At 37.8% G+C, this 13416-nt stretch overlaps 1 protein-coding gene across 1 annotated transcript; it reads left to right on the forward strand.

The window, feature by feature from the left end:
- The first annotated feature begins 1092 nt into the window (after positions 1-1092).
- Positions 1093-13049, forward strand: LOC131768597 (signal transducing adapter molecule 2). Its single transcript, XM_059084322.2, has 19 exons — positions 1093-1231; positions 1309-1393; positions 3112-3187; positions 3490-3585; positions 4281-4360; positions 5067-5130; positions 5273-5372; positions 5656-5693; positions 5997-6056; positions 7031-7131; positions 7541-7632; positions 8207-8269; positions 8433-8467; positions 8711-8798; positions 9385-9439; positions 9736-9798; positions 10279-10393; positions 10603-10710; positions 11125-13049. The coding sequence occupies exons 1-19, from the start codon at positions 1189-1191 to the stop codon at positions 11473-11475; spliced, it is 1713 nt and encodes a 570-aa protein (XP_058940305.1). The 5' UTR covers positions 1093-1188; the 3' UTR covers positions 11476-13049.
- The last annotated feature ends 367 nt before the right edge of the window (positions 13050-13416 follow it).

The following is a 13416-nucleotide window of genomic DNA, read 5'->3' on the forward strand; positions in this document are numbered from 1 at the left end:
TGGAATAGAATAATTCAAGACATTAAATTAAAGCCTGAATATACATCAGCTAACAAGAGTGATAGTTTGATATAGCAACAAGTTTTTCTCATACATTTTGGAGAAATCTACAGTAACTAAAAGCTAAGGGCAGAGATGCCTGTTGGCAGAGATCTAAAATATATAGGTTTTTCTGTTGTGCCACCACAGAGATGCCAACTTCTGGAGATCTCAAATCTGGAGACTTTTTTTCAGACTAGCATCCCCCCCCCCGACGGAGTTGACAAATGTGCCCCCCCCCCCCCCAGAAAATTTTCCTTTCAATCTGGACCCCTACTCCCCCCCCTTCACTGAGCAATTTTGTGGGAAAAACGTGGATCTATCTGTCAGGGACTTTAATTGGTTGAATACTTATCCAATCAAACTCTCGCTTATATAGGAGTAACAAAGAAGAAACTTTTTCCTTTCTGTTTGCAACGAACAATGTGCATCACACAAGAAAATGAAGCCAGAGACTGTAATACAAGCACAAGAAGCCTGATGATTTTGGATGTTTTGGAACATATGGAGCTTTAATCTTAGTTTTTTGTGGGCAACTAATGTAAGCTTCCTTTTATCTGGTAGTTTTGGTCACTTGTACAGGAGAGCAGGGGATTGGCTCTGTATCCAGGAGATTCCTGGATAATCTGGGAGAGATGGGAGGTATGATATGAAATTTGGAGTTTATCTTATTTTTCAGCAAGAAACCCAAAAATAAAAGTGCATGATTGAAAGGGAGCAGTATCAAAAATAGTTATTTGTGATTTCTCTACACACCTCGTCTACCTCGAATCTCTCAGGGTAGTGCACAGCAATAATAGCGAGATCTGGAAAGCGCTCTTCACACATCGCTGATCTGGTGCACGTCTTGATCCGTTTCATGAGCGAAAAGGACCGCTCAGCTTCCGCACTACTGATTGTTTGGGTGCATGATGCTCTCCTCCTTTTCTGTCGAGAGGGTAAAAGCATGGGCTTCCTGTGGCGCTCTGGGGCCTTGAGTCGGAGAATACCATTGGTCAGTGGTATACCGCATAATTCTAAGGCCGCAATGACATCACGGTCAATAATATTTCTGAATGCTGTAGATTGCAACAGATTGCGAAGTTTATCACGAATTGAACGAGAACTTTATGCTTGATTTTAGGTTTAAAGAGTTTTTTTAGCCGTATAATGCCGTTATTTTCTAGTTCCTCACCCTTTGATCAAGATGTTGGTAAGATTCAACGCATTATTAGTGCTTCTCTTGTTAAGCAAAACACAAACGAATGTCGATTAATCTCCTCTTTACAGAGAAAGCCACTAGCGAACTCAACACAACAGATGACTGGCAGCTTATTATGGAAATATGCGATCGTATTCCACGTTCACCGAGTGGGTAAGGAGATGTTTTTCCTCCAAAATTTCTGCCATACAGCTTGTCGCCGATCTTAAATAAGTAAACGTTTTGTGTGTCGAAGATATTAAGTCATCTGACTATTAACAGTAAGTTATTCATTTGACATCCTGGCACGATTATGTTATTTCCGTATTTCGATTAAGGTATTATATGGAATAGTCTTCTTAAAAAGGTAAATACTAGCATTGTAAGGCAGTTTGAGACCGTTACTACAGAGTCATATAAAGTCATATGTTGAGTTGTACGGGCATAAAATGCGTTTATTAAATACGTGAATGCCATTGTATACATATTCATTGTTTGCCCAACACAACTCATACTAATGTACACTTCCTTGTCATGTCTTCAACAGCAGGTGATGTCATAATGACATAATGTTGATGTCATAGTTTCATTATACATAATTTGTGGCTACAGTTCTCAATAACAAAAATCAATTAATAACCAAACTAATAGAAATAAAAAGTTGAAGGCAAATAATTTCACCATATGGCATGTAGTACACCTGTATAATTGGTCTGGCTCTATAGAAAGTAGATTGGACAACTGCAAAGTCAGAAGTTCCAAGGTTTGAATGTTTCAAAGGGCTTTCACTTTTGTCCTTTTGTTGTGACAGATGTTGAACATCTCCAATACAGATGTACTTCCTGCCATGATTGTTTTCAAAGAATGTTTTTATAAATTTGATGTTGAGGTAGTTTTAAGCTAAAATTCATATTGTGATTCAGGTTTTTTGCTGAACCAATTTTTTGGTACTGTAGTCAGTCACAGTTGAAGTTTGATTAAGATGTGATTCAATTCTTATTTTTTTTCTGAAATAATGGAAAAATAAGAAGTAACCATTTACTTAATCTATTTCCTGAAAAGATAATTTGGTATTGTCAACTTAGTTGATAACATAAATAGGCATTGGCCCTTTGTAAGGGTGACGGGCTAATGCTCAAAACGTCAGCTTTGAAACTCTTAATGGTGGCTAATTTATGTTACCAACTCAGTTGATAATACCAAATTACCTTGTTATACTTTCCCACCAATGCAATTTACATCATCAACTCAGTTGATAATACCAAATTACCTTGTTATACTCTCCCACCAATGCAAGTTACATCATCAACTCAGGTGGTAATACCAAATTACCTTGTTATACTCTCTCACCAATGCAAGTTACATCATCAACTCAGTTGATAATACCAAATTACCTTGTTATACTCTCTCACCAATGCAAGTTACATCATCAACTCAGTTGATAATACCAAATTACCTTGTTATACTTTCCCACCAATGCAAGTTACATCATCAACCATGGTGGTAATACCAAATTACCCTGTTATACTCTCCGACTGAATCAGCATCACAATTTCTTTAGAAACTTACCCCCTTTATTTCCTGAAAAGTGGATCATATGTGAATTATATGCAGGAGATGTTGTTTCTAATGCAGGGTCTCAGAGCAAGAGACAAAATTAATCAGCATACAAAAATTGGAAATTACAAGAGAACTCTCCTGTCTTCTTGCCTTCAGTTTTCATTAATTTGTTTGGAGAAGTCATTTTACTACTAGGCATTGGAGAGAGATTGCCTGTTTAGGCTGCTGACTACCCATAGGATGAGACAAAATACTGGAAAATGGGCTAACTTGAGTCAAATTGTTGACATCTAACGTAGTAATCATCTTTCTTTTTGATTGCTACCCCACAGACCTAAAGATGCATTGCGATCGATAATGAAGAGAGTCAACCATAGGGTTCCCCATGTTGCTATGCAGGCCTTGACCGTAAGTAGAAATATTTCATTTGTTTCTGATAATTTTTATTAGTTTGGAATAATTAATGAAAGAGATACTTAATTTCTAAAGAGAATGGGGGATGTCATGTAAGAGAGCTAAATACTTGCCCATTTACACCAACTTTGTAACTAAGTCAATTAGGATCTTATCTTTTGGCAGTTGTTCCTTTCGGTTTGATCACACTGTTTTTTGTGAGTCCTACTTGTGTTATTGTGTACAGCCTCTATATAGTTCTCAAATTTTGAGATGATGTTTTTAAATTGGTAAAAATTTTTTGCCTTACATTTTAGCTTTTGTCAGCGTGTGTAAATAACTGCGATAAAGTATTCCACTTGGAGGTGTGTTCGAGAGATTTTGTCAATGAAGCAAAAAATATAATTTCCAGGGTAAGTTCGGAAACCAAAGTAGGTAAAGCAATATTGTCCAGATGCAAAAGTGGATACTAAACCACAATGATTGTGCATGCATCCTCATTTGAGTTCTTTTAAAGTGCATGTTTTTAATGCAAATGAGTTGTGTATCTTTTAATGCCCACAAAATTATGCCATATGATGATAAGGCTTGCTATGGACCTTGAATTGTTAATGATTGAATGAATAAATTAAATTTTTCTGTATAACAATTTATTCTTATCTGAATGTCAGTAAGTGACCAAGACGGAATTTCTCTTTACAATATCAATACAATATCAACCAGATAAGTGATGAGAATAAAGAAAAATATCAATTTGGGGATAATTAGTTGATTCAATACTAAATTCTCTGAACTAACATGATAAGACTGTATGGTTGATAGAAAGGAGAATTACAAATTTGATCTGGGATTTAAAGGGTTAAAAGGGGTTTTAGCATTTTATTTGTCACCTTTTGTCTAATTTTACTGTCATTACTGCCATTGGCCCTGACAAAGGGCCAATGCTTGAAACATCTGCTTTGAAACTCTTATGGTGGCCAATTTATGTTATGACTCAACTCGTTGAAGATACTAAATTTCTGTGTTAAACTCTTCCACTGATGCAACACCACCGTTTTTTATAGAAACTTACCTGCTTTATTCATTTCCTGTCATTACACATATACAGGGACATCCCAGAGTAACAGAAAAATTGAAAAGTCTGATAAAAGAATGGGCAGTTAGCTTCAAGGATGACCCACAGTTAAGGTAATGATTTTATTGATTAAGTAAGTGTGCTGAGATCCTGGGCTGAGTTGTTCAAAGCAAGATTGACTTAAGCGAACTGAGGGTTTTCAAAAAATTTTTAATTAAGTTCTGTTGCTTTGCAGACAGTTTAAAGAATTTATATTTTTTGCCTTCAGTTTTGTTAATATACACTATTGTAAAACCCCTTAAAATGTAAGTCCTAATATATCCTAAATCTAAAGAGGAATCAAGGATAAACTGATTTCTTAATCCAGGATTATTGCTAACCGCCTTTTGAAAAACCGGCCCCTGGTGGAGAAGTCCAGGTTTAGGACTTGGCTGGGTCAGAATTTTGTGTTCTTGGTCAGGACACTCTATAACCCTTTAACTCAGGCCAAGATCTGATCATTAATTCTTTCTTTTGGCTGCTACACATTTCTTTGTAAATGAGAAATGCACATTTGGTTTTCAATTAAGGAAAGAATTTCTACCTGAGAAGTTGAGCATTATTATTAGCTGTTTGCTGGGTAATATACATTGTTAGGATACTGTGGGGAGAGGTGACATGTTAATCACTGCATGAGAATAAAGGAAATCATCAAGAAGCTTAAGTGACCATAAAAAAGAAGCAGAGGGGAGGGGGTGGGGCAGTGGAAGGTTAGGAGTTCTGAAGAGTTTTGTCGAAATATAATTGTCCAGTTTCAAATGCTCTCTGTTACAATTTCAGTTTAATACCGTCACTTTATAAAGAACTTAAAGCTGAAGGGATTGAGTTTTCTGATAGTTCCAAGGTTTGTTTATTTAAATTGTTGTGGAAAATTTTTGCTTTATGATTTATTTTGCACTTGAGATCATCTCTGTTTTGTTAAAAAAGGCTTTTGAGTTGAATTAAGTTTTAGCATAAAGTACTAAGAAAAATTTAACATGCTTTAGGATTCAAGTTTAAGCTCAGCTGGCTATACAACGCGTTCATCTGCATCATCATCATCATCAACTGCCTCCCCACAACAGGAGGATGAAGATTTAGCAAAAGGTAGGTATGCATCTGCAGCAGAAGATAGAAATTTATGGTGCTGTTTTGCACTAGCCAGTATTTCTTAATGCATTTATCAATTTCAAGCTTCAACCTCCCCTCCCTGGCAACCCCTTCCCCCCCCCCCCTTTTACTCCTGAGATCTCAGTGTTAACTCTTCCCACTTTTTGCTCTACAATTCTCACAATATTAGCTCTGAGAATATGCAAGTACCGGTACTCAAACGAAAAGTTGTATTATAAAAGAGTAAAAACAACTGTAAATATTTTTTATTTTTTTACAGCAATTGAGTTGTCCCTTCAAGAAGCAGAAGCAGGGAAGGTACTGAATAAAACATACTGAATTGAAAATAGTTTGAAATTATGTTTAACTTAGTTATAGTTATCTGTATATTTCCCAAACTGCTTAGTATTAACTTTGGTTGAATTTAGTTCTCCCAATTTTTAGGTAGGTGAAAACTGTTCCAGCAGCAAAACTAACTAGCTAATTAACACTAGTCGATTGGCTACCACTGTCTGTACTTTAAGTTTATTACTTTATGCTAAATATTTTTTAAAAGTTTGATGTGATAAGATTTAATTTATAAATCAATGATATTTTCAACATTCTTCTTTTTTCCTGCAGCCAAAAGTGTCTAGTTTGTATCCGAGCTTTAGTTCACTTTCACCAGCGCCTTCAAGAAGAGTAAGCATTTCTTTTATTTCCCTTCCCAATGGTTGCCTTATTATAGTGCATTGCCCTTGTCGGAATAACAGGGTTCCCAACATGTTTGCAGTGTAAGATCGATTTGATAAACATGAATCTCGTGGTTTTCATGGCGTTACCACATGAGGGAGTGTGTATACATGTTGTATGTCACGCGCTTGTACCGTACGGACGTGGTTTCAGCGCTTAACTCTTTGACTCGTTAGAGTTACTAGCATCTTCAAGTAGTTTCTCCTTAGAATATCACCCCTGATTAACATACATAACGTTACGAGAATTAAGGAAATGATCACCATTTCAAGAACTTCTTGATTGTTTAATAAAGTCTCTTTGTTAGCTCTGTAGGAAATGTGTAAAGAACAGTACGGAGAATATGCTTACTGATGTTAGGGTGTAGGGGGCTATAGGAAATTGGACTGAGTAATAAAATTATTGGCTACATATCAGAAGAGAGAACTTAGGTACAACTTGACCGGTAAACAGCAACAATTTTGAATGTTGGCTTTCGATAATTTGATAATTTATTATAGTGAGCAAAATGTTTTTGTTTACTTTGAATAACAAGTTAATGCCTGATTTTCTGCTAGTTTTGGTGATTGGAATAGGAGAAAGGAGATTTATAATAACAGTTTACTTTCCTCTTTTTTTAATACTGTTGTTGTCGTAAACATCACGCTTGAAGCAAAATTAAAGATTATAGATCATAGAGAGGATCTGAAAATTATTTTTATGTGAAAGTGTAGTTTACAATTCTTCGAATGTATTCGATGAAACATGTCAAATATCCTTGATTTTTCTGATAATATAGTTGCTCTTCCAAATCCAATTTTTGAGCTTTCGTATCTGAGTTAACGATTCACAAAAAAATTACCTTAAGTCCTGAGGTCGTATAGTTTGCCGTCACCTGACAGTAACGATCGCATGACTTGACATCTGACTTTTTTCTCTGATAGGTCGAGACGAAACAAGTGCGAGCGTTGTACGATTTTGAAGCAGTTGAAGACAATGAGCTTACGTTCAAAGCAGGAGAGATTATCTCCGTTCTTGATGACAGGTATATTATTTGAAAAAGAAAGCTTTGTTATGCTTTTTTGGATAAGGGAAATGTTATACATTGGTCACAACCACTCTTGGCTAATGCCGAAGACCTCATTATTTTTCCACGTATAAAATGCTTTCGAAATTGCTGATATTTGCAGAATGCAGGTCGCTTTTCGAATACGATGAAAGTCTTATGGGGCCTTGGCCGGCGACCGGCTCAGATTTGTGTTAAGCTTGTGAAACGTCTGGGAAAACTTTCCTTTACCAACAGAAGCTGCGTTGATTACAGAACATTTTAGCCTTCAATGCTCTCAAATCCCACTGTCTGTTCATGAGAAAAATCATGTGTAAACCACAAGTCCTTTTTGTTTGAAAAAAATTAAGCTTCAAGAGAGCCTTGACAATTTATTTTTTTCTTGTAGTGATGTCAACTGGTGGAAGGGAGAAACGCATCGTGGAGTTGGACTTTTTCCTTCAAATTTTGTAACATCGGACTTGTCAGAACCCGAGAGTCGTAAGTTTTCATTCTGCACTGTTTACATCGTATTCCTTCAATGTGAAGCGATCTGTGATGGCACTGAATTCCTCATCTTGCAGTTCGCGTTTTCTTCCCTCTCACCCCACCTCTAAAGGGTATCTCTCTATTGCCTAACCCAGGGTGGGTAGGAATGCGATTATGGGAGAGAGATTTCTCCAGTCTAGGGTCACTGTATGTGTTGTATTTAAGAACAAGGTGTTTTCCTTTCCATCAAAAAATCTTACTTCTGTTGTGGATGAGGCAAAGTTTGTGCTGTTTATTAAAAAAACTGTTGTTCCTTCAACTTCAGAATTCAATTTAGTGCTCTCTCCCCTTTCGAGTTTCTCCTGTCTCTGTGGCATAAAGCGTATAGGAGTATTGAATGAATGGCATGACGGTCTTTCGCAGCTTTACGCCCCTCCCCCCCTCAATTCCTTCAGCATTTCGTTGGCTTTTCCTGAAACAATTCACTACGTGGCACCCAATAATATTCGGGGGGGGGGGAGAAGTAAAGTACGTGTTTCACGCCTCTTAGAGAGTCGGTCCGATGTTTATTTGCTTTCACTAACAGCCAAGATAGACAAGAAAAAAGTCCGGTGGGCTGATGAATCAAGGCAACAAGCGGCTTCAGAAGGTAATGATAAAGTTAACAACAACGTCTGTGAGCCTCAAGAATAACTATTTCTAAACTTTTTTTTTCTGATTATGTTGCCTTTTTGTTTGCTTTTTCTACTTCACTGTACTAATCAATTGGCGAACTCAGCATCTAGGATTAAAACTCTTCCTCTGCTTTTTAGTGTCTTCAGTCCCTGTCAGAACAGAGATCAGCGAGGTAAGGATTGAACCGAGAACATAACCAACAGCAACGACCACGACAATAACTTCATTTCCTTTTTTTAAATTGTTGTTAAGCTCTACTTAAACCTGTTTAGTTATGATGAGCTTCTTAAAATTGAACAGCGAAATTAACGTAACTCTAACTGTTTCTTTAATTTTTGTTCGTATTTAATAAAGGGCTTCTTTGCGATTATCGCGAGAATTGTTGGATAATCGATCGTTTGTTGTTTATATGAAGGAAAAGATCGACCTCTGCACAAACATGTTAAAAGGAGCTAATATTGAAGGAGAAGACGAAAGGGAGGATACGATTCAAGACATGGAGGGTTTGTTCATGTTTTTGTCCAAATTAAAATTAAAACAAAATTCTCGAACGTGATTGGTTATCACCTGCCCGATTTGAGCACTCATAGGACTGTGTATGCGTCATGCTTGTAACTGGACAGTGTAATAGGACAGTTGACACATCACGCCTGTGTAAGTGGACAGTACGCGTCATGAGCGTGCACTGTTGTCGTGCATTTCGCCAAGTTAACTGTTTCTTCTTTTTTTTTTTAATGGAAACTCGTGATCGACATCGAGTTTCTTTCGCAAATTTTTATATACTTTCGATTAACTTTGATTAACAAATCGGACTCCCGCTTCGCGGTCGTGCGATTTTGTTAATCACTCTTGTGATTACAGACCAAATAGGACTAGGACTCCACTCTGTCCTATTACCATTATTAATTTGGTAAAGGGTAATCAAAAAAATTGCAGTGATATCAGACCGAAGTTCATGGTGTTTGACAATCGCAAAATGGAGTTTGATCCAAGTCTTCTGGATGTAATTTGTACTTTAGATATAGTAGATCCTCGCAGTTTACAGGAACGTGATCACATGTGAATCTCGCGTACTTTCCTATTTTACAGATGAATGTAACCGCATGGAACCACTTATCAAAGAAAAAATCGACGAGAGTGAAAGGTAAATTAGATTTATTAAAGAAACCTTTTTAACCCATGTATCCCAAGATTTCATTAGTAATTCTCCTTACTGTCTGCCATACAAATCTTATGATTTTAGTTTGGAGAATTTGGTATTGGATCATCTTATAATCCCCAAATTGTAATTTTGTTTTTATTCTCACCACTTGTCTGCGTAATATTGTATTGATATTGTGGGGAAAAATTCTGAATTGTTCACTCATGAGAGTTAAAGGGTTAACGCACGGGAATCATTTTAATTGATGCTAAGTATTTGTTATTGCCTCTTTTTGTCAGAAAACGCCAGGAATTATCCTCAATGAATGAGCAGTATCTGCAAGCACTGAGCTTGTATCAGAGGTAGGGAGCACAATTTTCTCTTGCAGCACAAGTGTGTTTGCTTGATGGCCGAAGCCTCGATATCAGTTAATACTTGTAGAGTCAATCAAAAGCAAGGAAACGGAAACTCTTCAGTCAGCTAGTTGCCCTTGTAGGGCTTTAAAACGAAAAAGGAATAAATGAAATTTCGGTGATGTTTTATTAACACGCTTGTTCTGACATAAAATATTCATATCTCAGATATCTCAGATATCTCAGCTTCTCGCCCGTAATTTCAAATTTGATTTGAAATCACATGGTTATTACCCGATTACTACCTGAGTTGTCCCCCAGCTAGTCCTAGTATTTCCACTTAACCAAGCAAATTCAAGAATTTTTGTTGTAGTTTTTATTGATTTCTTTTTATGACATAGGATATTCCCCTCCATTCATGTCGGTTTATGCCTTGGTCACGCGCGTCATACAACGTGTCACTTGCATATTCTACCTGTTATTTTACAGGTTGATGAAAGAGCCTTTACCAGTTCCCACTCTGCCGTATGGATATGGAAGCAGTCCCCAGGCTTCTATGAGCATGTATCAGGCGCCAGGTTCCGCAGGACAGCAATATCCTCAAGTAAGGACGATGAACTTCTCGCAAAGTTCACACGAAAGCGATGGCAGATAGTTCAGTTTTTATTATTCATCTCAGATTTTGGTAATTGGCTAAATTATAACAGCAGGTTGCCTTGTGCCCTTAAAAGGAAATTCTCGAAGCAAGTGACACGGTTAAGAAAGAAAAGGACGATGTTTGAGCTTTTAAAATTGTTCTTTACTCTTTCCCAGGCTCCTCAGCTTTATGCCCCACATCCTGCAGGCTATCCCCAGGTCTCTCCTCCTACTTCACTTCAGTACATGAGCGACCCTGGCACTGTAATGGGATCGTCTGGTGTGGTGAGTGGTTTTCTATCTCCTACTTACGTCGCCTTACAATCTGAGAGCGAATAGTTTGCAAACTGGTAGCGATTGTGTAGTGTGTGTTAGGAGCAAATGGGCTAGGATGATGAATGAGTGTGTTGTTGGTGGGGCATTAATGAGTGGCGGATGGGGAAGTGGAAATGTCGTGGTAGGGGTGGGACTGGGTTACTGGCACGGCGCTAAGAACAGCGGGCAGCACTCTTGTGTTTGTTTCCCATCGACCACTGACCCTATACGCATTAGAAAGATCGTGGTTTATCTCACATGAAGGGGATGGACAGTTACGTTAAACTGGACGATGATTATAAAACCTTAAATTAGTTCTTTAGTGTAGATTCAGAGGTACATTCACGATAGTTTGACTCTAAGCGATTTTTGTTTGCATTCCAGAGTACGGCTTATTCCAGTCAAGGTCCTGTGCAACCCTATGCAGGTCACGTGCCTAACCAACCTACACAGCCCAGCCAGGCACATTATACTGCTCCCCAGGCATCAATGCAGCCGCGAAACAACGTTCAACAAACGTTCCCGAGCCAACAACAGGTTCAAGCACCACCGATGTCCTACCAACAGCAGCACCTACCCTACCAACAGGGGTTCCCTGCGGCACCTCCCGAGTACCCATCCCAGAGTGCACCACAGGATTACTATGGCCAGTCCCTAACACAACCTAGTGCATCAGGTTACCCGAGTTTCCCCGCGCAGCCACAGATGGTTTATTCGCAGCAACCGCTGATCTGATAGTGACAGTGCTGGTAGTCTCATCTTGAAATATTTCTTAGCGTTTAAATTTCGCTGATTAAAAGCAGCGATATAATTCGCCTTATTTCGGGCGGAATTGATCATGTAAAAACGATTCTTATCCTAAAAATTAATGGATTAATTTAACAAAATTTGATAAAGTGGAATCAAAAATAGGGTCGAAAATGACTGCTATCTAGAATTCCAAAATGAAAACGGGTGAACTTTGGCGGAGCGTGGGTTCGATTCATTTTCACAGTAAATTATCGAGCGAGAAGGAAAACATTTCTCTAAATTATCCGTCAAGGTTTGATCTTCCCTCCCTCTTCATCGATATTTTAGAAGTTTGCGAAGGCATAACTACAGTTATCTCTTGTAATCATTTCCAAAGAAGTACAAAGTGGAAGAAGTTATTTCTTATGAAGTGTTCTTAAACGATACCAATAAAGAAAAAAGGAAAATCAACTTGTACAAAACGATTAACAGTACCTCTTGTAAGTAGGACGTAGCACATGTAGCTGTAATTTGAAAGGTTTCACACAAGATATCTTGTGATCGCACCGCACGGCTTAATGAGCAGTGCCAAGTGAATGCACTGAACTGTTATTAGAAAGCCATTCTCGGCTTACACACAGTCCAAACGGTTAGATTTACCTTGTTTAGAACAGTAAGCAATTCGCCTAAAAGTGCTGCTTGGTAGCTTTAACTGAAACAGTTAGAGGAATTTATACACTCATTTAACCCTTTATACTCTGACATCAGTATGCATATTCCCCATACTGTTTTCTATACATTTGATAAGGTGCTGACATGGAGAATTTGTTTAACAATCAAGAGCTTTAGTTTCTTTACTCTCCTGACCATAATGTTTGATTTAGGGGCGATATGGTTAGGAGAGATTAGATACTAGTCACTCTTTTAGGGGTTAAGGCGGTAAAAGTTTTTGCACAGTTTACACAGTAATAAACAGTAGCACATGCACGCTCGTGACTTAAATTTATTTAACTACTCGCGCAGTCGGGTTTTAGCCTCGCTCTTAAAAGTTAAATATACTTTGTACAACAAAACTGACATCACTGGCAAATGAAAGTATTGCCTTAGCGCTTCAACTTAGCCTCGTGGAGGCGAAGAATTGTCAATCAACGATTGATTATGGTTATGGATTCGAAATTCAATCTTTTCATTTGCCAGTTAAGTTAGCTGTAGTTCGTTCCTTTGTTTTACTATTATTACAAACTTCTTTCGAAATTTTTGCTCATTATTTGAATGTTGAAATTATAAGTTAGAAGCGGCAATTAGACCAGACCAAGTGGAATGAAGTGGGTACTTTATGAATATGGTCCTATCAGAAATAAACGAAAAAAGTAGTCATTGATTATGAGAGGTAGTTAGATTTGTGTTTTAATCCGTTATACTGTAGGGAAACCAGTGCCCTCAGAGGCAGTAGGAAGGAGGGTGACATGCCTGAAATTTTGAGTAAGAAGTTGTAATTAGACCAGACCAAGTAGAATGAAGTGGGTGCTATCAGAAATAAAGGAAAAAAAAGTAGTCATTGATAATGAGAGATGGTCAGATTTGTGTTTTAATCCGTTATACTGTTGGAAAACCGTTGTCCTCAGAGGCAGAAGGAAAGAGGGTGCCATATTTGCTTCGTGAAAACGAAAAGACGAGAAGATGATTGATTGCCGAAGATGCTAGCGAAAGTACTAAGGCATCCAAGTAGAATGAAGTGGGTGCTATCAGAAATGATGGAAAAAAAAGTTGTCATTGGTAATGAGAGATGGTCAGGTTTGTGTTTTAATCCGTTATTCTGTTGGAAAACCGTTGTCTTTAGAGGGAGAAGGTAAGAGGGTGCCATGTTTGCTTCGTGAAAACGAAAAGACGAGAAGATGATCGATTGCCGAAGTTGCTAGCGAAAGTACCAAGGCATCCCTCCTCATT

Source organism: Pocillopora verrucosa, chromosome 5, assembly GCF_036669915.1.
Source record: "Pocillopora verrucosa isolate sample1 chromosome 5, ASM3666991v2, whole genome shotgun sequence".
NCBI lineage: Eukaryota > Metazoa > Cnidaria > Anthozoa > Scleractinia > Pocilloporidae > Pocillopora > Pocillopora verrucosa.

Coding starts and splice junctions, on each gene's coding strand:
- LOC131768597 (XM_059084322.2), top strand. CDS start 1,189: ATGCCGTTATTTTCTAGTTCCTCACCCTTTGATCAAGATGTTG. Junction 3,586..4,280: donor CAAAAAATATAATTTCCAGG/GTAAGTTCGGAA, acceptor ACACATATACAG/GGACATCCCAGAGTAACAGA. Junction 8,468..8,710: donor TCAGAACAGAGATCAGCGAG/GTAAGGATTGAA, acceptor GTTTATATGAAG/GAAAAGATCGACCTCTGCAC.